The 22,745-nt window shown below is 39.9% G+C and overlaps 1 protein-coding gene across 1 annotated transcript in view; it reads left to right on the top strand.

Annotated features, from left to right (window-relative positions):
• MAPK12 (mitogen-activated protein kinase 12) overlaps window positions 1-22,404 on the top strand; it is a 38,480-nt gene extending 16,076 nt beyond the window's left edge. Inside the window, exons 5-12 of the mRNA XM_010581321.1 lie at window positions 8,994-9,023; window positions 10,595-10,642; window positions 15,873-15,987; window positions 16,658-16,729; window positions 18,858-18,937; window positions 19,723-19,801; window positions 21,395-21,568; window positions 22,334-22,404. Coding sequence (XP_010579623.1) covers window positions 8,994-9,023; window positions 10,595-10,642; window positions 15,873-15,987; window positions 16,658-16,729; window positions 18,858-18,937; window positions 19,723-19,801; window positions 21,395-21,568; window positions 22,334-22,404 — 669 coding nt within the window. The remainder of the gene's footprint in view (window positions 1-8,993; window positions 9,024-10,594; window positions 10,643-15,872; window positions 15,988-16,657; window positions 16,730-18,857; window positions 18,938-19,722; window positions 19,802-21,394; window positions 21,569-22,333) is intronic.
• The last annotated feature ends 341 nt before the right edge of the window (window positions 22,405-22,745 follow it).

The following is a 22,745-nucleotide window of genomic DNA, read 5'->3' as shown; positions in this document are numbered from 1 at the left end:
TGGGCTGAACTTCACTACCTCCTTCCCCGCAGCGGCGCAGGGGGACGGGGAATGGGGGTTGTGGTCAGTTCATCACATGTTGTCTCTGCCGCTCCTTCCTCCTCACACTCTTCCCCTGCTCCACCGTGGGGTCCCTCCCACGGGAGACAGTCCTCCATGAACTTCTCCAGCGTGAGTCCTTCCACTGCTCCAGCGTGGGTCCATTCCGCAGGGTGCAGTCCTTCAGGCACAGCCTGCTCCAGTGTGGGCTTCCCACGGGGTCACAGCCTCCTTTGGGCATCCCCCTGCTCCGGCGCCTGGAGCATCTCCTCCCCCTCCTTCTGCACTGACCTGGGGGTCTCACCTATTGTCACTCCTCTCTTCTGGCTGCTGTTGCACAGTGATTTTTTTCCCCCTCTTAACTCTGTTCTCCCAGAGGCGCTACCGCTGTCGCTGGCGGGCTCGGCCTGGCCCAGAGGCGGGGCCCACTCCCAGCCGGGGAAGAAGCTTCTGGCAGCTTCTCACAGGAGCCCGCCCTGCCGCCTCTCCCCCGCCACCAAAAAACCACCACACAAACCCAAATCACAAATATTACCAGTAAAGATGGAGGGAAAGAAGCCATTGAGTACCTTGGCCTTTTCCATGCCCCTTGTCACCTGATGCTCTGCCCCATTCAGCAGTGTGCCTGCATTTTCCCTAGTTTTCTTTCTGTTCCTGATGTGCATGTAGAAGCCCTTCTTGTTGCCCTCACCAGGTTCAGCACCAGGTGGGCTTCACCTTTCCTAACTCCATCTCTGCACATTTGGACAGTGTCCCCACATTCCTGCTGGTGACCTGACTCAACTTCCACCTCATGTACGCTTCCTTTTTATGTTTCAGTTTCCCTAGGAGCTCTTAGTTCATCATGCAGGCCTCCTGCCACCGTTGCTTGATTTTGTCTTCTAGTGCCTTTTTTTGTAATGTGCGAGTATTTTACACTGTGAAATTATGAAAGGATTCATAAAAGGCTAGAAAGGACCTTTCAGATTTGTCTAGTTTTGAACTGTGTAGGAAAGCTTCATCTTGTAGCTCTTCCAGTAAGTAGCGACTTAGCTGGAGCATGGCGTCTGGGGAAAAATAATAATTTCAGTGTAAAATTTCCTTACACCTAAACAAAAAGTATAACTAGATGCCATCCTTAAGTTAGTTGTTGGGCTTCTTCATGATTCTCTCTTTTTTTTTTTTTTTTTTTTTCAGAGAATAACCCTGACTGTAAGCCCAGTTAAGCCTGACTGTTAATCCCCCACTCTTTCTCAGAAATAATGTTTATGTTCATCTCTCTTTTATCTCTTGGATCTTATACTTCTGTGGACTGCAAAGCCAACAGCTATAGCAAAACAACATACCTTTGAATTTTACTGACTCTCACAAAGATGATTCTAAATGTATTAGCTGTCATATACTTTGTTTTTCTTCCTCATCTTTCTGCTAAATACTGTTTATTATTGCTATATTTTTCCTCTGTTTGGCTTTTAAAAAATGGAGTGTGATTATTGAAGTCTGTATCTTACAACGCAAAAAGAAGAAACTCTTTAAGCTACCTGTCCATCTATAACCTATATTAATGTGATATGAAAATGCTTCTCAGTCTAGATTGGTACTACAGTTCTTAAATTACAGCATTTGCTTTTTGGGTGTACACAGCTGTTGATCATAAAAAGGCTACAACTTCTTTATTATTTTTTTTTCTTTTGGTGACACAATTCCAAGAGGAGAAGAAGAACCTTGACCTAGCTCTGCAGGCTTCAGCCAGGCTCTCCTGCAGTGATGGCTGTTTAATTCCCTTTGCTGCTCTGGAGATGTACGTTGTAACAAGGCCATGGAAAAGCACTGTCTGGAATTGAATGTCATTCCTTGGCTGCTGCTTGCACTCTACAATTTTGGTTTTATGGTCCTGTGCCTGCAACATACAATGTATGGGCAGACTTTCCTCTGCACTCGTACAGAGATAAGTGGAGTCGGTGTGCTGGAAGGTGTGTTGCATAAGGATGTGCTTGTGCAGTGGAAATACAGAACTGGTTTTGATAAAGGAGGGTCTGGCACATCCATCAGGATGCTGATTCTTCCAAATCTGTATTTGCTTTGCCAAAAACTATTAAAAATAAATAATATTGCAGGACAGCATGCTGTTCTTGGACAAGAACGTCAGGAACAGCATACCCAAGATTCCTTTGTCTCTCTGTACTTAACAGATACAGAAGGGCAAGTAAATTGTTTATTCCCATCACAAAACTTAGTAAATATACTTGGTTGTTGAGTCCTGCATTATTAATTTGTCTTTGACCCTTACCTCAGATTCTGTGTTCTTTATTTAGTAGATTTTCACTTACATAGCCTTTTACATACGCTGAGTAATTATCCTTTTTATTCTACAGTTGTGCATTTAAATGCTGTAATTCCCATTTTACAAATACAGAAACTAAAGCCAGGTTTAGGGAAATTGGCTTTATTTAAACTACAGGGAATTTGCCTCTGATCTGGGCTTTGAATGTAGAGTTATGATTTCAGTTTTGTAGTTAGTTCTCTAATTACAAAGCCATGTCCTAATAAGTGTTTTCTCAAGGACCACGTAAGTGGAGTGGTCTGTTCAGTTGCAAGTAACTGTCTGGGAAACAGGTTTCCAGCAGAGGCATGCTATTCACCAGAGGTGAAAAACATCATTTGGGCTAATTTTACAGGCAAGCAATATATGAACTGTAAAAAATTAGCTTGAGGTAAGTGTAGTGGAAAGAATGAATAATGAATTTAGTTCCAGTGAAATGGCTTAGAAACATATTTTCATCCTAGTGGCCTAGATTATCTCACTGAGGCCAACAGAGTGGAGTTCGTGGGCCCCAAAGGTTGATACTGAAGTCTGTTGGATCAGTAAGCAGAGCAACTGTGCATTGTTGACATACATCCGAAGAAGACAGAGCAGGAATTAAAGAGGATGTATTGGGCTTGTGTGGCAAGGTTTGGTAGTGGATGGCTGCAGGGGTGGCTTCTGTGAGAAAACACCAGGAGCTGCCCCCATGTTGGACAGAGCCAGTTCCAGCTGGCTCCAAGACAGACCCACCGCTGGCCAAAGCTGAGCCCATCAGCAATGTTCATGGCGCCTCTGTGATAACAGATTTAAGGAGGGGTAAAAAAAGCTGCACAGCAGCTGTGAGGGAGGAGTGAGAAAATGTGAATGAAACAACCCTGCAGACCCCCAAGTCAGTGAGGAAGGAGGGTGAGGAGGTGCTCCAGGCGCCGGAGCAGATTCCCCTGCAGCCCGTGGGGAAGGACCATGGTGGCACAGGTTGACCCCCTGCAGCCCAGGGATTGTCCACGGTGGAGCAGATATCCACACGGCAGCCCATGGAGGACCCCATTGCCGGAGCACATGGATATGCCCCAAATGAAGCTGCAGCCCATGGAGAGCCCGTGCTGGAGCAGGCTCCTGGCAGGTTTTGTGGCAAGACCTGTGGCCCACGGGGGACCCACAGTGGAGCAGTCTGCTCCTGAAGGGACTGCATCCCATGGGAGGGACCCATGGTGGAGCAGTTCGTGAAGGATTATCTCCCATGGGAGGGACCCCATGCTGGAGCAGGGAAAGAGCGTGAGGAGGAAAGAACAGCAGAGACAACACATAATGAACTGACCACAGTCCCCATTCCCCATCTCTCTGTGAGAGGAGGTAGAAGAGTCAGCAGTGAAGTTGAACCTGGGAGGAAGGTGGTTTTAGGTTTGGTTTTTGTTTCAAACTATCCTATTCTGTTATTAGTTGGCAATAAATTAAATTAATCTTCACCAAGGCGAGTCTGTTTTGCCTGTGATGGCAATTGGTAAGTGATTTCCCTGTCCTTGTCCTGACCCACGAGCTTTTCAATTGTACTTTCTCCCCTGTGTCCTGCTGAGGAGGGGGAATGAGAGAGCGGCTCGGTGGGTACAGGGTGACCAACCAAGGTCAGCCCACCACAGAGGAAAAGAGCAGGAAGTTCTCAGTGTAAGCTGCTGTTCCCAGGATTGTATAAAAACAAGGACAGTTCTCATTCCCAGTTACAAGGCAACCAGCAGGGATGCTGAGATAGTCTTAGTAAATTTCTATCTCTGGTCTCTGTAACTGTGTTAGATCTTCTATAAGAAGTGGTTTGCCTGAATATTTTGTCTCTTCCCCACATTTTTGAAGAGCACAACTGTTCTTACCTCAAAATTACCAGCAGGAAATAAGACATTATTCAGCTACTAGGTTCTGATGTTTTGTCATTTCCTATTGCACAGTGAGCATTTGAGAACAGTCTTTACTGTATCTGTTCCATTAAATTTTGGATTATTCTTGAACCAATTCATCCAGCTGCAATGATACACCTAGTTGGAAAACCTTAAGAAATAGGAGTGGTCCAGTGCTTTAGGGACATTCTTGCAGCACTGTCTGTGCTAGGAAGTAGGTTAAGCTGAAAGCAGTATTGCTAGCATGCAGAGAAAAAAGAAAATGGGTCAGTAATTTGTTTCTTCTTTTACTGATATCAGTAAGTTAGCTGTTTAACAAGGGGTCTGCCAAGTTTTGCATGAAAGTCTTGTACTTTTTAAGGTCTACTGTATCTGGATTAAAGACAGCCCATCTGTGTTTACTTAGTTTACTTTTTTAGTGGGGCAGGGGGAACAAAGCATATGCTTAGCTAGTGCTCAGTTGAGGCATTATAAGGGAAAAATACTTGCAACACCTGGGAAGGAGGAATATGCCACTCTCTAGATGTTTGTTGTATAACTCTTTCAGCCTCCCAAACTTAGCCTCTCATTTTTATAATGCATGTTATTTTTTTGCACCTTTTAACTTTGATGGACTCTTTGGGGGGGGGGCGGTGTTAAAGATGTTACCTGTAATATGTATTTGTCCTTTGTGTAAAGTACATAAGCACTTTATGGTATCTGTATTTATGTCTGGTCAAAGGCAAGAAGGCTGCTTATCGCTTTTGTCACATTGCATACTTATATTGTAACAACCTGTTTATATGTGACAGTTAAATGCATGTAGAAAAAATTCTGCATGAGTGATGTATTGTGAAGGGATAAGAGAGATTTTTGCTAAGCCCCCAAGTCAGTTTCTTGCAGGCTTTTTTTCTACATTCTGCCTGTAGACTGGTTCTGGATTGGTTATATACCAAAATGTCAACAGGTTTGATTTAAAAAATAAATATAAATTGAGGTCAATAGAAAGTTTGTACTGAGTTCAGGAAGATTTGTATCAAGCCCTCAGGTCTTTGCTCTGTAAGTCTATACAGTCCTTGTTTGTCAGTTAGTTTCTGTTCTTGCCATTTTACTGTCCTCTTTCTATAGAGGATGAAATATTCATTTTCTTTCTTTGGTGAGCCTTGTAATTTATCAGAATTTAACTTCATCTGTGGTAGGAGAAAACAATGCATCTTGACACTGCTTAAAAGCAGTGCCATGCCTCTCCTTTGTCTGTTTCCTCATCAGGCCTTAGTCTGGCATTAAATTTTATTTAAGTATGAACTTGCAACTTTGAAGGGCTTTCATAATTTTTTTGTTTGACAGAAAAGCTGTGTATTGTCAAAGAGTACAGAAGGCAAGCTGAACATAAATGTCTTTATGTAGGTGGAAAGGGGATGGAGCTTCCAATGCTTTCAGTCTTGGGTCCTTCTTCTGCCAGAGTCCCAGCTGGGTTCCTGTTCTTAGAGGTCTGGGGAGGTGGGTGGCAGGCCTGTTTCTTTATTTGTATGCTATTTGAGAATGGATGGATAGCTCTTGGGCCATACAAACACCTGTTCAAGCTTCTTTTGCCATACTCATGGCAATACTTACCTGCTCTAGTTCTCTCCTTTTGTCATCTCTAGTTACTCTTTTGTTCACGTTTATGTTGTTCTTTCTGCTTCTCTGCTTTCCCTTCCCCCATTTTACCCATTTCCTCTTCAGTTTTATCTTGCCTGCCAAGTCACTCCTCATTTTCATTTTGCATGCTGCCTAGAATACTTTCTCCTGAGTCTTTTCTAATTCCCTTTTGATTTGCTTTTTATTTTGTGTAGAGATTGCGTTTACAGAAAAGAACGCTTAGAATTCAGACAACTGTTGGATAGCTTCCTAGCACAGTCTGAAGCTTGCATTCAAGAATTTATGCATGCTACCAAAAATTGTCTTTGGGATAATGCATAGAGCTCCTTGTGCTCCAAGGCACTTTGCTCACATTAACTGAGTTATTGAATCAAATATTGTTCAGGTGAAGTGGTAATAACATTGTGAAGGATCTGTCTGCTCTGGTCTGGACATTTTTGCCATGTTAAGAGTGAAAAATCTGTCAATAAATGGATAATTTAATGAGGAAAATCAGTAAGAATAGGATCCCGTTTCAGAAGGTTATTGAACTGAAATGGAAAATTTTCTGAACGAAGACTGGTGTAGTTCCAGTGCTGCTACCTGCCAGGAGATAATAAAATGCAGTTTAAAAAATACTGCTATTGTTAAAGAAACACTGCAGCACAGCACCAGCATTTCAGCTTACAGAAAGGCTGATGTGTACATTAGTACCAGGAATAAGTGCTATTTCATGTAATCTCAGTACTGTTGTATTAAGAGGAGTGTTTAGAAAATATAGGAGTTCTCCCCAAAGTGTTAATGTGATTTTGGTGCTGTGAACACTCATAAAACCTTCAGTGGGGTGAGAATGCCAGCGAAACCATGCTCTTCCCCCCAAACAGGTGAGATTTACTTTAAAACTTTGAAGGCTGCAGTCCTTTTAATTCCTGTTTCTACATGCCACATTCTTAGGTGCAGAAATTCCTGGGTCTGCCAGTTATTTCCTTACTGTGTACAGTCATACCAGCAAAAATAGCCTATAGAATATTTTAAGCATCTGCTTTGGAAAATCAAGAGGCTTCAGTAAGAAGATACTGAAATGATTTAGACTGCAAGTAGTCATTGTGATATCCTTGATCAAGATAGCTTTTGGCAGAAGACATCATCTTTTTCTTCATTTATTGGGAGTCTTAACTACTTACAGATATGTTTCTTTAAAAAAAAAAAACCAAACCATCTCTCTCTCTCTCTTCTCTGGTCTCTGCGTACAAATGACAAACTTCCTCTTTCTGTATCTGGTTCCTCCCATCCCGATCCACTTCATGTACATCCATGACACGTACAGCATTTCATAGTTCTTTGCTGTAGTAGTTTTACAGCCTAAGTTCTGGGGAACAGCCCTGCACCCTCAGCCCCTTGTGTCTGCCCCAGGAAATCCTGTGAAGTGCTTTGGCATTTCCTATGGGTGATGTTAAACCTTGCCTAATCTGCAAGTAATATGTAGCAGGAACTGGTCTACTGCAAATGCCAAGACCTGCGTGGACTCGGGCACAGTGGTCAGCAGTGCGCCCGTGCGGCAGTGGAGCCCTACCACAATCTGGGCTGGATTTGTAAAGTTGTAGGCACAGCGTTAAGGGAAGTGATTTTTCTTTTTTTTCCCCCCCTCTTTTCAGAACCTACAAGACCACATCTGGAGCACTGTGTCAGGTGTAAGAGAGGAAAAAGTAAATGTCAGAAACTTTATTTTTGTTCAGTCACTGCTTTAAAAACTCGATGCCTTAAATCCAGATCTTGTGCTGCTTAGGTTGTATGGATTTTGTTTAAGTTCAGAAAGTCTGAAATGCACATTGGATCTGTCTGAAGAAGTTGGCTTTGATCTGTACCTTTGCTTTCTTTTCCCTGGTCCCCTCATCAGGTGGACTAGGAGGATCCCTTTGCAGAGGGACTGTTGCATTTAATTGCTCATCTTCATGACTGTTGGGGAAGAAGACGATGCTTGCTGGGTCTATGGCTGGTTGGCAGTTACCCTGCAAAGTTCAATGCTTCTGTGCATCTCTGTGATGCCGTGCTGACTGTCCCTGGTTGGTCTTTCCCGGCTCTGAGAGCTGGTTCCCAGTAATTATTTTCCCAGTTATTGTCCCATTCTTCAGGGTGGAATAAAATGAAAACTCTTCAGGTGAAGCTGGTGGGATTCACATCTCATCCGTCTTTTCTGGGGACTTTTTAAAAAGCCTTTATTGTTCTCATGTTGCTTAGTGTCAGTAGTATGAGCTGCCATCAGTAGTATGGTCTGTGGGGTTTTCAGATCAGTTCCCCACACCTGAAGTGAATAGTACTAGCACATCCAAGGCTGCTCTTGGAAAGTATGTCCTCAGTTCAGGACAACTTTCTGCATTTCAAACCTCGCAAAAGAGATGCCTATGTCTGACCTAGTTACTAGAGCCTCCCTTTATTGTCCATGATGAAAGTAGTCTCTTCTAGGGCATCATTCAGCTGGTGAGAGGAACTGCGTATCTCGGTGAGGAGCATTTGGTGACAGTCACGGGTGCAGACATCTGCATTTGATCAGGTGTCTTCCCAAAAGAACTAGTCCTAGGTGTCCAGTTTGTTGGTTTGACTTTGTGAGCCCTTAAATAAGTCACTGGAAGGGTGATGAAAATGTTCAGGTAAAGGAGAATGTCCTCTCCGTGTTTCACTGAGGAAGTGTTGAAGCACGTAGCGGGATTTCTCAGCTAAGACCTTGACTGGCCTTCATCCTGGTCTTAAATGGTCTCTTAAAACTCAGTGCTGCTGGAGCATATGAATCTAAACTCTGATGGCACACCAGAGACGTCTATTGCGAGAGAGCATTTCTGATACATAAAATAGCATGATTTATTTTGAAACATATATACATATAGCAATGCCAAAAATTACCTGGAAATGGGATATTATGTATTGGAAGCGTTAGAAAAAACTGTATGATCTGTTGCAGTACTCCAGCTGATTTACTGGTTTCTCATTATTGGGGAAGGGGAAGGGCAGAATGCTAGTTTAATTATCTGAACATTAAAAACATAGCTAAAGAGATATTCTGTGCAATAAATAAACATTTTCTAATTTCAGATTACTTTAGCACCGTGAAAAAGTACTTTCTCCCCTGTCGCAGGCAACTTCTTAAAGTCAGGACCTCATTAACTAAAAAATACTTTCTCTGTTTACAGTATATTCACTCATCAGGCATAATTCACAGGGTAAGTGGAAACAATATAAAAGATGTTTATATTTTGATAATATGAGTGGTGTTTGTGTATAAGCATGCTCGTAAATATGCCTGAAATTCTGTTTATAGTGTCTCAGTTTGATGATGCCTTTGGTTTCTTCTTCAACAGGAACAAAAAGCGGTATGGCTACATCAGTGTAAGTTGGGCACTCAGGTTGCGCTGAATACAGCTTAGATTTGGATTTCTTAAATTACTTTGTGAAGTTGAGTTGTAAGTCCCCACAAGAGCAAATAGTGTCTAAATTGAGGTGGATAAGAGTTTTTTCTGGCCTTTTTTTTTTTTTAACTGAAGATTAAACATCTTGAAACCCTTAATTTTTTTCTGAGAGGAATTAAGCATCTGGTTCTTTCTGAATCCCTGCTGTATCTAAAGTCCACTTAAAATCACTTTTGCACTGTGAAGGAGTTCTGAATGATGCCTCCATGGTACTAAGCAGGATAACTTCCCCCAAAACTGCATCAGAACAGTAGAAACTGTCTGTAATAAAATATCAGGAGCATCAGAAAGCGCATGTTGTATAGTAGCTTTAAGCTGGACATGGAAACTATGCAAACTGCCAAAATAATGTTACAAATTGATATTTTTATTTCTACAACTGCTGTGATCATGATCTAAATTTACAGTTGCTTAGACTTTCTCTAAGCTCCCTCTTGATGGCTCTTGAGCTTTTTGGTTTCATTACGGTTCTTTGCGCCAATTTGTTTCTCTCCAAGGCCTCTGATCTTAAAACATCTTCGTATAAAACAGGTGGATGCCTTTTAAAAAGTTCAGACAGAAGATTCTTCTAAATGTCTTGAAAATGCTGAAGGAAAATTAATTTCTGGTTTTTTTCTTTCTCTTTACAACTGAATGTCTAAGAGTCACTGACGTTGCAAAATCTTCTTAGTCATTGCCAGTACTCTTCCCTTTGCTGCTAAACTTGGAAGTACAACCTTTGAATATCATTAGAAGTCTATACAGTAGCTAAAGAGGCTTAAGGGATTTTTTTTTTTCCCCCACATTGCAGTGTCCATTGAATTGACTTTGTTAGGAAATTGATTTTCCCACAGAAGAGAGTATAGGCTTTTATGTAAGATCTTGTCTGATTCTTTCAGTACTCCTTCTAAGTCTATCAGGGTATGAAACCTTTTTAAAGTATATTTTGATATGCAGTATGTATAATCCAGAAATACATATGTGAATCTTTAACTTTGTGGTGTTAGTATTAAATGCAACAAATTTATGTCCAAAACCCACTGACAGTAAGATGAGTGAGTTCCTTCACTGGCAAGTATTTTCCTGACTTCTAACAGAAAAGACGTTGATTTGTCTGGGGGGAAAACATACTGGAAAAAAGCCAAACATATGCAAGTTTGTGTCTTTGTTTCTGTTATTTGTTACATTTAATTTTCTAATTTAGATTTATGACATCATTTTACCTGTTGCTGTTCTAAGTAGTTTTATGAAAACCATTAAACTTAAATGAAAGGAAGAAAGAAAGCGTGCTTTATTGTGCTTTCTGTAAAATACGTAAATAACATCCATTTCAAATCTGATTACAGGATCTAAAGCCTGGAAACTTGGCAGTAAATGAAGACTGTGAATTGAAGGTAGGATATTTATTTATGTCAGAGGTATTAGAAATACACCACAGAAGACAGCGGGTGCAGCAGCTGTAGACATGCTGGCTGGTTTCAGTGATGGGCCAGGTTTTCAGCCCACGGGCTTTGAGGTGTCATGGAGAAATACAGTAACGCTGGAAAATGAAAGAGAAGAGGATCAGATGGGCAGCAGTAGCAATCTTGAAAAAAAATTAGAAGAGTATAAGTATTTTCCCTTTTGTCTGACTTCAGTCACCACAAGAATAATTAAATATTTTTTTCAGAAATAAAGACCTGAATAGTGCAAATCTCTTTACCTCCTATTTGTATGTCCTTGACTGACATAAATGTGCGTTTCATACAAATGGCAGAGGTGATGATCAATTTCTGAGATCATTCTGGAGCCAAGCACAAGAAATGGCTGTGCCTCAAGCTAGAAACATTGCCCAGGATGTCCCAGCTGAAAACATCCAGTCCAGATAGGACACTCCAGGAAGCTGGTACCCAGTGCTAACAGGGGAGAAATGGGAGTTGACTCCAAGATGTAGAGGAGGATTTCTGGCGAGGAAGTCAGTGCCGCAGGTTATTACATTCATGGCGTCCTTGGAGCGGTTGCTAACTTGGGTCCCTCCATCTGGGTGAAGGGCAGTGTAAGAACTGAAATTGCTTCTGGAGGTTTGGCGTTGACAGAGCAGTCCGTGCCGCACCTGTGTGCCCACACCGAGGGCATGTGCGTGACAGTGATAGTCACCCTTTTCCTGTGTGATGCGTACGTTGCAATGAATACTGGTATATTTTTATGCAGTCACTCAACTAAAAATACTTTTCAAGAAAAAATCATGTCATGGTTACAGTAGAATAAGAGCTGTAATGGAGAACAGTTTTTATGATATGTTGCAGCTAAATCACTTCAGAGAAGCATGAGAGGAATCACCTACTGCTCACCATGAACAAGAACATCTTATTTCTTTGAAAGTGATTCCTTCTGCACTGTTACAACTAACAGTAATATCAATTGCATGTAGCCTACAGTGTATTTCATAGCAGGAATATATCAGTTCTGCTTCATTTTTGCTCTTAATTGAAGTAGTGAGAAAAAAAAATTCATTAAAGGGAGGCAATTCCTAATTCAGCCTCCTGTAGTTCAGCTATTTGCTGTTTCTGCTGCTACACTGCAAGACAGGTGCATTTGATGGCATTTTTTCTATTACCTGCTTGCTTCGTCTCTGGAGTGGGGCAAGTATTGGCATGTACTGTGACTCTCTTCGTCCTACCTGTTGGGGCTTCCCCCCAAAGATGGGTAGGAGGATGGTGCACACACACACCCCTTCCCAGCATGGTAACTGGGCTTAGCTGGCATGCACCCTTGGAGATCAGGGCTGTAGCACCCATTGTGGAAAGCTATCTGTCCTGAAGTGTAACTGTTGCCACTTCCTTGGAAATATTCTCAGTAGAGTCCATTTGAGTAGTAATTCTTCTCCTGCATAACATTTGTCCTCAAGCATCCTTCTAAATCATTGCACTGAAATACTGTATCTGACTAGTTCTGATCACAGTTTCTTACGTGTTTTGGAAATCTTCCAAAGCCTGTTAGAGTGGATAGTATTTGTACTGCAGAAATAATTATGCAATGTTCCCTGACCTAGCAAAAATGCAACTATTTGGCTGTGGAGAGTTACTTTGTTACAAAAAAAGCCAATTATTTATTATGAAGTAGAATTAAGTAGTACTCAGCACTGCTTATTTTAGGAATATAGTTTATTCTCTTGAGCGTAGAGATAGTCCCAGACTGCTTCTAGTCCCCAGTTGATTCTATTCTTGTATTTTAATTTTTTAGTAATTTTTAGAAGTGTTTTTGTCACCTATCTTCTCTTAGCTCTAGCAATCTGAAAGGCTAGTTAGGGTTTTTTAGTTAATTACAAAATCAAGCTATGTCTTCTATCCTGTGCTTGAATCATGACTGGCCTATACATCCTCACAAAACAACAGTAAATTTGAATGGGGGTTTTTGTGTCCTGATATGTAAGGGCATTTAGATCTTAGGGCCAAGGTTTCCTCCCTAAAAGAGACATAAGACTTCATGAGAGGAGTTCAGTTATGTGAGAATTCCAGCTTTGAATAACTACAAAAAGTCTAACTCTACAAGCTGGGAGATACAGAAGATCAAAGGTTGTGAAGGACTCCCTTAATTAAATACAATAAAAGTTGGTGCAACACTGCAAAAATGTTTTTTAGCATACAACATACAAACTATACTTGCATGTAGCTGTTGTGATACAATATTTTGCTCTTTGGACGCTGACCTGAATGTTCAGGGTTCTGTCATCTCAGAATTTCCCTATCTAACACAAAAAGCCATTGTCTTTTCCTGGCTTACAGATGGCCAAACGGTGAGTGGGTCCCATGGTGATGGGGGGAAAAAAAGAGAATCTAGAAAAAACAGCTGTACATGTTTCTCTTCCCCACCCACCCAGCTGTACAATTACATTTTGAGATGCAGCCCAGGTCTAAGACATTCTTCCGTGATACATCACTGTATTTCCTTATTTAACACAACTTATTTTTCTGTTACCTTGGACATTTTTAAGCTTTTGAATAAACTGAGGCAAATAATTCTATACCAGAACACAGTTTTGTGAAATGACAAGGCGAAAATGTAGCATTAAGCTTTAGTTGTTGTTTCTTGACTCTCAAAGTGAAATTATGATGTTCCTGGTTGTACAATAAGCTCTGATATCATATGCAGAAGTGCACATTTGCAATTAGGAAATACTGGTTGTCAAAAGGCAACTCCAGTCTATAAACAGAAAGCAAACTATAATGTGTTGGGAAGTGTTCAAGAAAAAATATCAAAGCGAGGATTTAACTGGGATTTAACTGTTCCACTGAAGGAGTTGAACTGACTTCCCACGTGTGTGTTCAGGTGCAATGGCACCCTGCTCTGAGAGTGTACTTTGAAAGTCAGTTTATGTGGGCACAGGACCACGCTTCCAGGGGTAGTCCAAACCTTTTGCCCCACGTCTGTGCACTCAGCAGCTTCCCTTGCATCAGCTCCTGTGGTGATGAGGCTGTAGGCAAGTTGGAACAGTTCCTTGAATTGGTAATTAATTAATAAGCAATCAGTTTTATTTTTCACAATGAGCTTTCTGGCTCCCTCATCTGAGGCACTCAGCTGCTACATAGGAATCAGAAAAGTGACAGTGAAGGGTGCATGAGGGGAAATCACTGCCCTTTCTGTGGTCTCAAAGTTACAGTTACTGAAGCAAGTTAGGAAAATTAAGTTTGCTGAGTAGAAGGGGAGCTTATCCTTGAGATGCTATGGGGAATTTGCTCTTTCTTTCATAATTCCTGCATTATAAAAAGGATTTTCAAACTTGCTCTGAAAATTGTTTTGGAAGTTCCAGCTGAAAAGTTGAAGATTGGAGTATGAGAGTAATAGTTTCATGTGAAGATTGTTATTGAAGTGGTACCACATTAATATTAAGTACTAACATGATACGCTTGTTCCTGAGCCTAATGAATATGTAAATGAAAATAAATCCTGAAGTTAATACATAATGCACAAAAATTCTCACTGTCATTTTCTGCTTTTACAAAAATAGAAACCCAAATTATATTTTAGCTGTTTCCAACTCCTGGTGTCACAAGCCTTAGTATGGAAAATGCCTAAAAAGCTGTGACAGAATAGATGGTACCACATGTGGCTTTTGACTTTTACATAAAACTTCCTTTTTTTTCTTCCACCCTGCCTCCCATATTACTGGGAAAGCATAATGTGTGCTGTCTCTGTAGAATAAATTTGAAAGCTGTATATAAAAGTGTATTTTGCTACTGCAAATATTTTGGGTCCAGTAAATCTTCAGTACCCAAAGAATTGACCATAATCAAGTGCATTTTATTGGTAAGTATAAAAATCTCTCCCTTTGCATCCTGTTCCTGTTTTTAAATTGGTAGGCAATCAGCAGCTATGGGGAAAACATGGAAATGCTACTTCAAGTATGGCAATAAAGATAAGCCATAACATTTTATACTCTTGATCTATGAATGAAAGTACAATTTTCCTTTCTGTTAGTGCCAGGGAATGATGAAACTATCCTGAAATATTTTTAAATGTTTGCCAGGGAATGATGAAACTATCCTGAAATATTTTTAAATGTTTAATGGCAGAGAGCATTACAAAAATATCACTCTTGGCATAGTAATGCACAGGTGCTTCTAATAAAAACTTGTGCCCTGTCAATATATATATGAAACCTGATACACATGGAAACTAGTGGCTGTTCGTGCAAAGCTACATATTCAACTATCTGTGGATGATGATTTATCTTGAGTAGACTTTACTTACCCAGCCCCCCTGCTTCTTGTTAGAAGCATGAACTTCCTGATGAGTGTGAACTGACTGTCATTCCAGGAGTGGAATTTTGTTGCTGTTGGCTGCATCTTTAGGCACCATCTTTTGATGGTCCATGCAGGTGGACCTTATTAGGTCAATTTTGTAGGAGGTGACAAAAGGCCGTAATGTTCATTTTTAATCTTGCTGTTGTACACATTGCTATATCTAGAGATAAATATCTGAGAGTCTTAGAAATAAGCTGAATTGTGCATAATCCTTTAAAAAATTGCACTGACCTTGCATTCCTTACAGGGTTCTGTAGTTGATGCAGTAGGTTGGAGAAAACTTAGTGGGACTAAATAATGGTGATTCCCTACTCTTGTTGCAGATTTTCAATGTGAACTAGAGGAAGCCTTCCCTTGTATGAGTTACTCATACAATAGAAATAACGATACCTCCTTACTTCAGAATATTACCGGAACACACTCTTGCATAATTGTGCCACCTGGGATACAAGAACAATGAATACCGTCTAAGATGGGTGCTATTCTTTTAGCCCTAACATGATTCGATGGTGATTCCATGGCCAGGGAATTTTTTTTGTGTTGAATGTGACCAGTGTCTTTTTTTTAATTAATAATTGAAGAATTTACTACTTTCTGTACTGGTTTTACAGCTTTTAGTGTTGCTCTAGGAATATCTAACTTGGGAAAAAAATTGTAAAGCTTATTGCTACTTCTGTCTTGATTTTTAAAATGAGAACAAGACACTTCAGTGAGAAAAAGATGCAAAAATAAACCAATCTCTGCGGATTGCTCCAATTCCTTTATTTTCCACATTTGTGAAGTCTGTATGAAATAGATAACTAGCTGTCTGATCAGGACGTTCTTTGTGCTTCCACTGCAGATTCTGGATTTTGGATTAGCAAGGCATACAGACAGTGAGATGACTGGTTACGTGGTTACAAGGTGGTACAGAGCCCCAGAGGTCATACTTAACTGGATGCATTATACACAAACAGGTCAGCATCTCTTCAGAAAAGTCTTAACAGAGCTAAAGCATTCACTGTATCAGGCAATATATTAGCAAGTCTTTGTTTCTGAAGTGAATGAGAAATCGGAGGTGGAAATGGCAATATAATTACTCAAAACTTCCTTGTAGATAAATTGCAAGTAATCGTTTAGTGGTTGTGAGATTGGGGCCTTTTTTGTATATTTTCTGAGAGTAACAGAAAGTGCCAAGGTGGCTGGAAAAAAGTGATATAAATGTATACAGATGTGACAGTCTGGTCTATGTTCTTGTGTTCTGCACTGACTGTCATCTTCCTGCAAAGATGTGCTGATTGTAACTCCAACAGACAGGGGAAAATGGTGGAGAAGGAGGGAATTAAAGTCACGCTAGGATAACTATCGACGTTTTGGAAATCATTGAAAATTTACTTCCCACGTGCATCTGCCTGTTACTGAGAAACTGATTCTGCATATTATCAGATTATCTCCAGTCTGCTAATTAGAAAGGCTGGTAGTTTTACCTATACTGTTCATCATACTTGGCAAGGCACTCATTTATTTTGTAACAGGCTATAAAGGTAAATTTTACACTTCTTTAAAATATGTTTTAAATTAAACTTTATGCACATTTAAATGAACAAGTATTTAGCAATTTAATGTGACTATTGGTCTTTTTTTCAGTTGACATCTGGTCTGTGGGCTGTATAATGGCTGAGATGATAACAGGGAGGCCTCTGTTCAAAGGAAATGATCGTATCCTTCAATGAATTTATGACACTAATGTAAGAAAATGATGAGAGGTTCTTATGTGATACAGTAGGTCTGTTCAAAAACTGATGACTGTAAGTTGAAATGAATAGTAAAATGGCTTGCACCTTTCTCATTAATTGGTTATTTGATACCTGTATCACTTTTGCACATCTGACAATTAAAACTTGTATTACTGAACTTTTTCAATAGAGAAAGAGAGGTAATCTTGAATCGCATCTCAAGTCATCAGGTAGAAGGTTTTGTGATGATAGAAGAGGCATATTTTGATTTTTTTAGTAATAGATTCCACAATTGCAGAACACGCACAGAAGATTCCAATGTGATAGATGGACTTCTGTGCACACACTAGTCCATTTCATGCTTTTTGAGACTTTTACCAAAAAATGTTATATAAGTAACGTCTGGTAAAATGTTTTAGATTTACAGAAAACATCTAGTCCTATCATTTCATTGCTGAGGAATTAAGAAAATAGTTAAGATTAAGCTGTAATTCAACCTCAAGTGATACTTCATTGGCAGTAGGACTTGTGATATTTAATAGAGGATGGTGTTAATAGAAGACAGCAAGAATTTTTTACTTTTTTGTTTTGCTTCCCATCTTTGTATGTTTGACAGCTCAGCCTAATCATTTTGCACTGCTTTTCCCCTTGTGGAGTTCCAGTGAATAAATCATTTATCTGCAAATACTTGTTTACAGAATCACAGTTGTTTAATTTTAGTTACATTTGTATTTAAGTACTTACATGTAAGATTAGGACTTCATTGCATGGATCATATTATTCTTGTTTTGTGAGGAAAAATATAAAAAAGGAAGATTACCTTCACCAAAAAAATGACGGGGACTATGGAAAAGTAGAATACATCAAATTATTTCAGCTGTACAGATTTTAAGTACGCATTAGTTCTTAACAAGAAAATCCTAAAATGCCTGCCAAAGAACAGCCATTGACTAACACATAGCATTTCTCAACTAATGCTAACCTTGAGCATTCTGGTACATCAATAAGAAAATGAATGAATCATAATTTTCAAGTTGCACTGTAAATGTAAGAGTGGAAAAGGTAGTATTTTAGTCATACTGGGTGTTGGAGCTTTCGGAGTTATTGGCTGAAGTTCTACGTCTTGTGTTATGAGGGAAATAACCGCAGCATAATAGTCCTTGCTGGCCTTTGAATATATGAATAAGTATTACCTCTAGTCAGGGAAATGCAGCCGTGGGCTCAGCTGTGGGTAGATGAATAAGAAAACAGCTAACTTAAGGGATTCTTGTTTTAGTGTTAGGAAGAGGTTATCCTGCAAACTTGGTATGGGATTTTATTTATTTATTTCATCAGCGTTACCCACCATTGTCTTTTTCTGCAGAGGTTGGTGGAATCCTCGTGTGTGCTCTGAGCTCTGATCTAGCTTCTCATCTGCTGCTCTTACCAGAGTAGCAAATGAGTCATAAAGCTGTTCTCTGCAGCATTAGCCTCCTGTAAATACGGCATTTCTTCTTTGAAACAGCTGATATTGTTGCTGATTAATCAGTGCTGCTTTAGGACACAGAAGATTAGGGAGTATTCTGATGCCTCACCCCAACATCTCCAACATCTCAGCATCTGGAATTGAGCTAAGCATGTGGGAAATGAGGAGGAGAGGGGTTAGGTTTTTTCCTCTTGAAGTTTCTCCGTGTGGAGAAGAACTAACACAGACTGGTTTACTCTGATTTTTGTTCTGTTTATTGTACCACCTGATGTTCCCTGTGACTTTTCCTGCTTTTACATCACCTAAGTATTGGGTAGACCAGGACAATGCATGCAATACATGTGTTGATTGTTCAGATACTCCAGTACTTTTGGACAGACAAATCTCAAGGAGGCCTTATGATATTAGAGGAGTTTGCAGATGATTCAATTATGTGTTTGCAAGTTACAGGATATTTTATTTCAGGTGCTTTCAGTGTCTTTGCCTTTTACAAGAAAAATGGAGAACTTTCATCTCATCTTTTATAAATCTTCTGTCATTGCTTTGTGATTTTTGCTTTATTCTCCAGTGAAGAAACGTACAATTTTTTGCAGAGTGCTTAGTTTTCTTATGGTGAAAGACTTTGTTCCTTATTTCTGGTATTCAGATCTGGACCAACTCACAGAAATAATGAAAATAACTGGTACACCGACTCAAGACTTTGTTCAAAAACTGCACAGTCAAGATGTGAGTATTCTGCTTTGTCAGTTGGTTTTACATGTCTTATTTTTACTTAAGCCATGCTCAGTTCTTAGACTGGCTGAGATAATATGTATTGACCCCTGATGGTGCATCTCAGCCTTGAAGTGCTTTGCACACCCAGAATAGCTACTGGAGATTAAGAGGGCGGACAAAAAATGATCTGAACACTTGAAAAATCTGTATATTTAAATACTTCAAAGTTTCCAGTGTGTACCATGTGAACAGTTGAGCTAATGCGTTACTACATTTATTGGACATGTACTGAAAACATGAACCTATTCAGAAAACCCAGTTGTTTGCAGATGTCTCTGACTTTGTCTTTCCTATACTTATATGGGTGTCCTTCTAGAATCCTTAAGCCCCTACTATAAAGAACCTAAAATTATTCATTAGACTAACTATACAATTTAAATACTAATGAATTACTGTATAAGGTTCACTTCTAGAGATTCCTGTAAACTCACTATGACATTCCTTCAAATTATGCATACATATTTATTTTAATTAATATATTAAATATGGAGCACTAATAATTAAAGCTTTACATTTTCATTTCTTAATCACAGTTTTAAGGCTTGATTAAAAAAAAAACAAAAGGCGTTCTTTTCAGCAAGGTGAATATAATCAAGGTTTATGACACCACACCCCAAAAAATTCATTTGTACAATGTGCTATCAAAGCATTGTTGAGTTACCTATTAAGCATATAGTTAATGTTGTCACCTTACAAAGGCAGCAAAGGTCTAATTTAATATCCATGTTTCTTTTAAGGCAAAAAACTATATCAAAAGTCTCCCAAAAGTCCAGAAAAAAGATTTTGCATCCATCTTGAAGTATGCGAATCCTTTGGGTAAGACAGTTTGTGTAGATGTCTACAATTTGTCTTGTTCTTGTGTTTGCATTGGAGGCAGCAGCAGTATCAGTCATGTGATAGGTTATGTGATGGTTCTTGTGCTTTTCTATCTCTTGCTTTCCATAATTCTTAATTTTGATTGTAGTGGCCAAACTTTGCCAAGTTTAGACCCTGCCAGGAATCAGATGTTTCTTAGAAGCGTCGAAAAAGAAGTATTTTGTGTTTCAGGCTTCATTCCAGCATCTGCTTAATGGTTTTACTGGAGCAGCTTTCTCAAAAGCCCTGGGATATTAAGTATACATAATAAATTTTTCTCTGTATTGTATTTGAAATATAATTCTTTAAGGTCACTCTGATCTACAGTAGAAATGCAAGCAAATAGAAAGCTGACATTTTAGTCATGGAATTAATACATCCTGAGAAACATCTGTGCATTCCTGAGGAGCACTGGCTTGGATTTAATAGATGTAAACAGCCAGAAGAACATACCAAGTGTGCATAACTGTGACATGACCTGAGGCAGACAGAGCTCCAGGATGGCTCTGCCCAAACCTTATCCGTTTCCCAATAACCTGAACACTCACAAAGCTAGATTTATTAGAATATAAATTAGGATAATTGAATCTTCTCAATTTAAGAAGTTGAAATTGTATGTTCAGATACAGTAGAAATAAGCATAATTCATACCCTGACTGCATGGTTAGCTCACTGACCTTCTTAGGTACAGAAAACTACGCATTTCCATTTAGTTTTCAGGACATTTCTTCCTATCACGTCTGTGGCAATCTGGCTGCTCCTTAAGTAGAGAACAACTGCTCATGGTCTGGGAGAGAAGGTTGGAGAGAATCCATGACATGGCAAGCAGGAGTTGCAGCATCCTGTCCCATGCTGCTGCCTCTTCTTCTTTTGAGCTGCTCCACCCAACTCAAGAATGTTCTTTCAGGATAGACAAACAGAGAACAAACAAATCATTCATCATATCTGTTTACACTAGTCCATTTTGACAGTCTAACAGTGGACCTGATCCAAAATCCACTGGAGAGGAGCATACAAGATTTTCATGAATTGTTTTGTCTGAGGTCAAAAATACATAGCAGGTAAAGTCAGCACTGAGATTCTGAGCATGGACAACTGACTTGTCTTAGTGAACTTCAAGTGCACTTGGGCTAGGATTTGATCACATACAGCACAATTCTCATTAGCTCTCCAGCCACCTGTTCATTCTGTTGCTGCCAGGTTGTGATGCACCTTACAACCCCAACATGGTGGCAATGATGAAAGACACCTGGGAAAGCCCCAAACGCATTTGTCCTGGAGCCAGAAGCTGAGAAGTCATTAGCTGAGGTGATGTGGCTGTATTGCATACAGAAGCAAGGGAAAACCTCTGCGTTGCATCAGGCTTTGTACACATCCCAGCTTGCTCACAATGCTATTTTGTCATGCAGATGGGCCACGCTGGCTATAGAATGACCACACAATGATTCTGCTTTATAACTGTACTTATTTGAAATATCTCCAGGGCAACATTACTGTGTACAAGCTGGAATCGGTGGCATGATCTGAATACACTGTTTGTTTTCTGTGCAATAGCTGTAAACCTTTTGGAGAAGATGCTGGTGCTGGATGCAGAGAAGCGAGTCACAGCAGCTGAGGCTTTGATGCATCCTTACTTTGAACCAATTCACGACCCTGAGGAAGAAATTGAAGCTGAGAAATATGACGACACATTTGATAACATGGATCTTCCCCTAGATGAGTGGAAGCGTGAGTCTAGTATTGTGATATTTTCAAAAATAATCAGATAGAAAGGCCATCCAGAAATAGGAATATTTCCCTTTACAAATTGCCTTCTCTGCTTTTGATGGAACAGAGTAAACAGACAGCATTAAGATAGAGAAACACTATTGACAAGCCAGTGTTCCTCTTATTGAGGAGTCCTGGAACGATCCCCAAAAGTTTCTCCTTCTCCTCCTTCTCCTTCTCTGTCCTCTCATCTTCTGCAATGTAGGAAAGCAACCATTTCTGTAGCATGTTCCTTCCAGTGGATAGGACAGGCAAACAGATTCCTCAACTGTTGGCTCTATAGGACTGCAGTGGTTGCTGGCCTTAATTTTAATTTAGGTTCTCCCAGGGAGAGAAAACAGCTATCTCAGCAGAGATTTAGGTCTGAATCTAGTTTTCATCTAACATCAGAGGTTTATATTTAGGCTTTTAAGTGAGGACTTGACTTTTAAAGCTGATGTGTTCAGTAGCTCTTTCTGAGGATATTGCCCACTATACTGTAAAGTCAATGCTTGCATCCCTTTGAAAGCACCTGTAACATTTCAGTATTGGGCTACTTCTTCAAATCTGAAACGGTGAGAAAATGTTCCTTGATTCCCTTACTTTTTTTACTTTCTCTCTTTTTTGCCTGAAGAGGTCTCTGTCTTCTTGACCTAGATCAGAGCCTAACCATGCACCTTGCTCGTGTCTGTGCAGCTCCGTTTCTGATTAGACCAGCAACACTATGTTTATTCTGTTGTTTTCCAGGCATTACATATAAAGAGATACTGAACTTCAAGCCACCACAGACACTGGAGTCAAAGGAGACAGCAGTGTAATTGTATTACTAAGTCTTTTCAGAACACGGAAGAAAGCAGGAAAGTTGTAAATGTTTGTGACATTTCAGGTGTATAAAACTTTTATAAATAAACTGGATATAATCTGTTTCATCTGCACTGTAAGAAAGAGCAATGTCTTTTACTCTGCATGTGGAAGTTGGTGCCTTTGGGAGTAGTATTTCAAAACTATCCAGAAACTTATTCCTGCCTACAACTTCTTACTTCTGCACAAAAGGATTCAGACTGTGATAACCTGGTGCCATCATCAAAAGAGCAGGTAGGACTAATTCTTCAACTCAGAGATAGAAGAGTACAAGTTACCACCCCAAGCAAGCTGAGAC

Source organism: Haliaeetus leucocephalus, unplaced genomic scaffold (genome assembly GCF_000737465.1).
Source record: "Haliaeetus leucocephalus isolate CR32 unplaced genomic scaffold, Haliaeetus_leucocephalus-4.0 Scaffold763, whole genome shotgun sequence".
NCBI classification, from domain to species: domain Eukaryota; kingdom Metazoa; phylum Chordata; class Aves; order Accipitriformes; family Accipitridae; genus Haliaeetus; species Haliaeetus leucocephalus.
The sequence above is the reverse complement of the archived record's forward strand: the minus strand, read 5'-3'. Positions and strand labels throughout refer to the sequence as shown.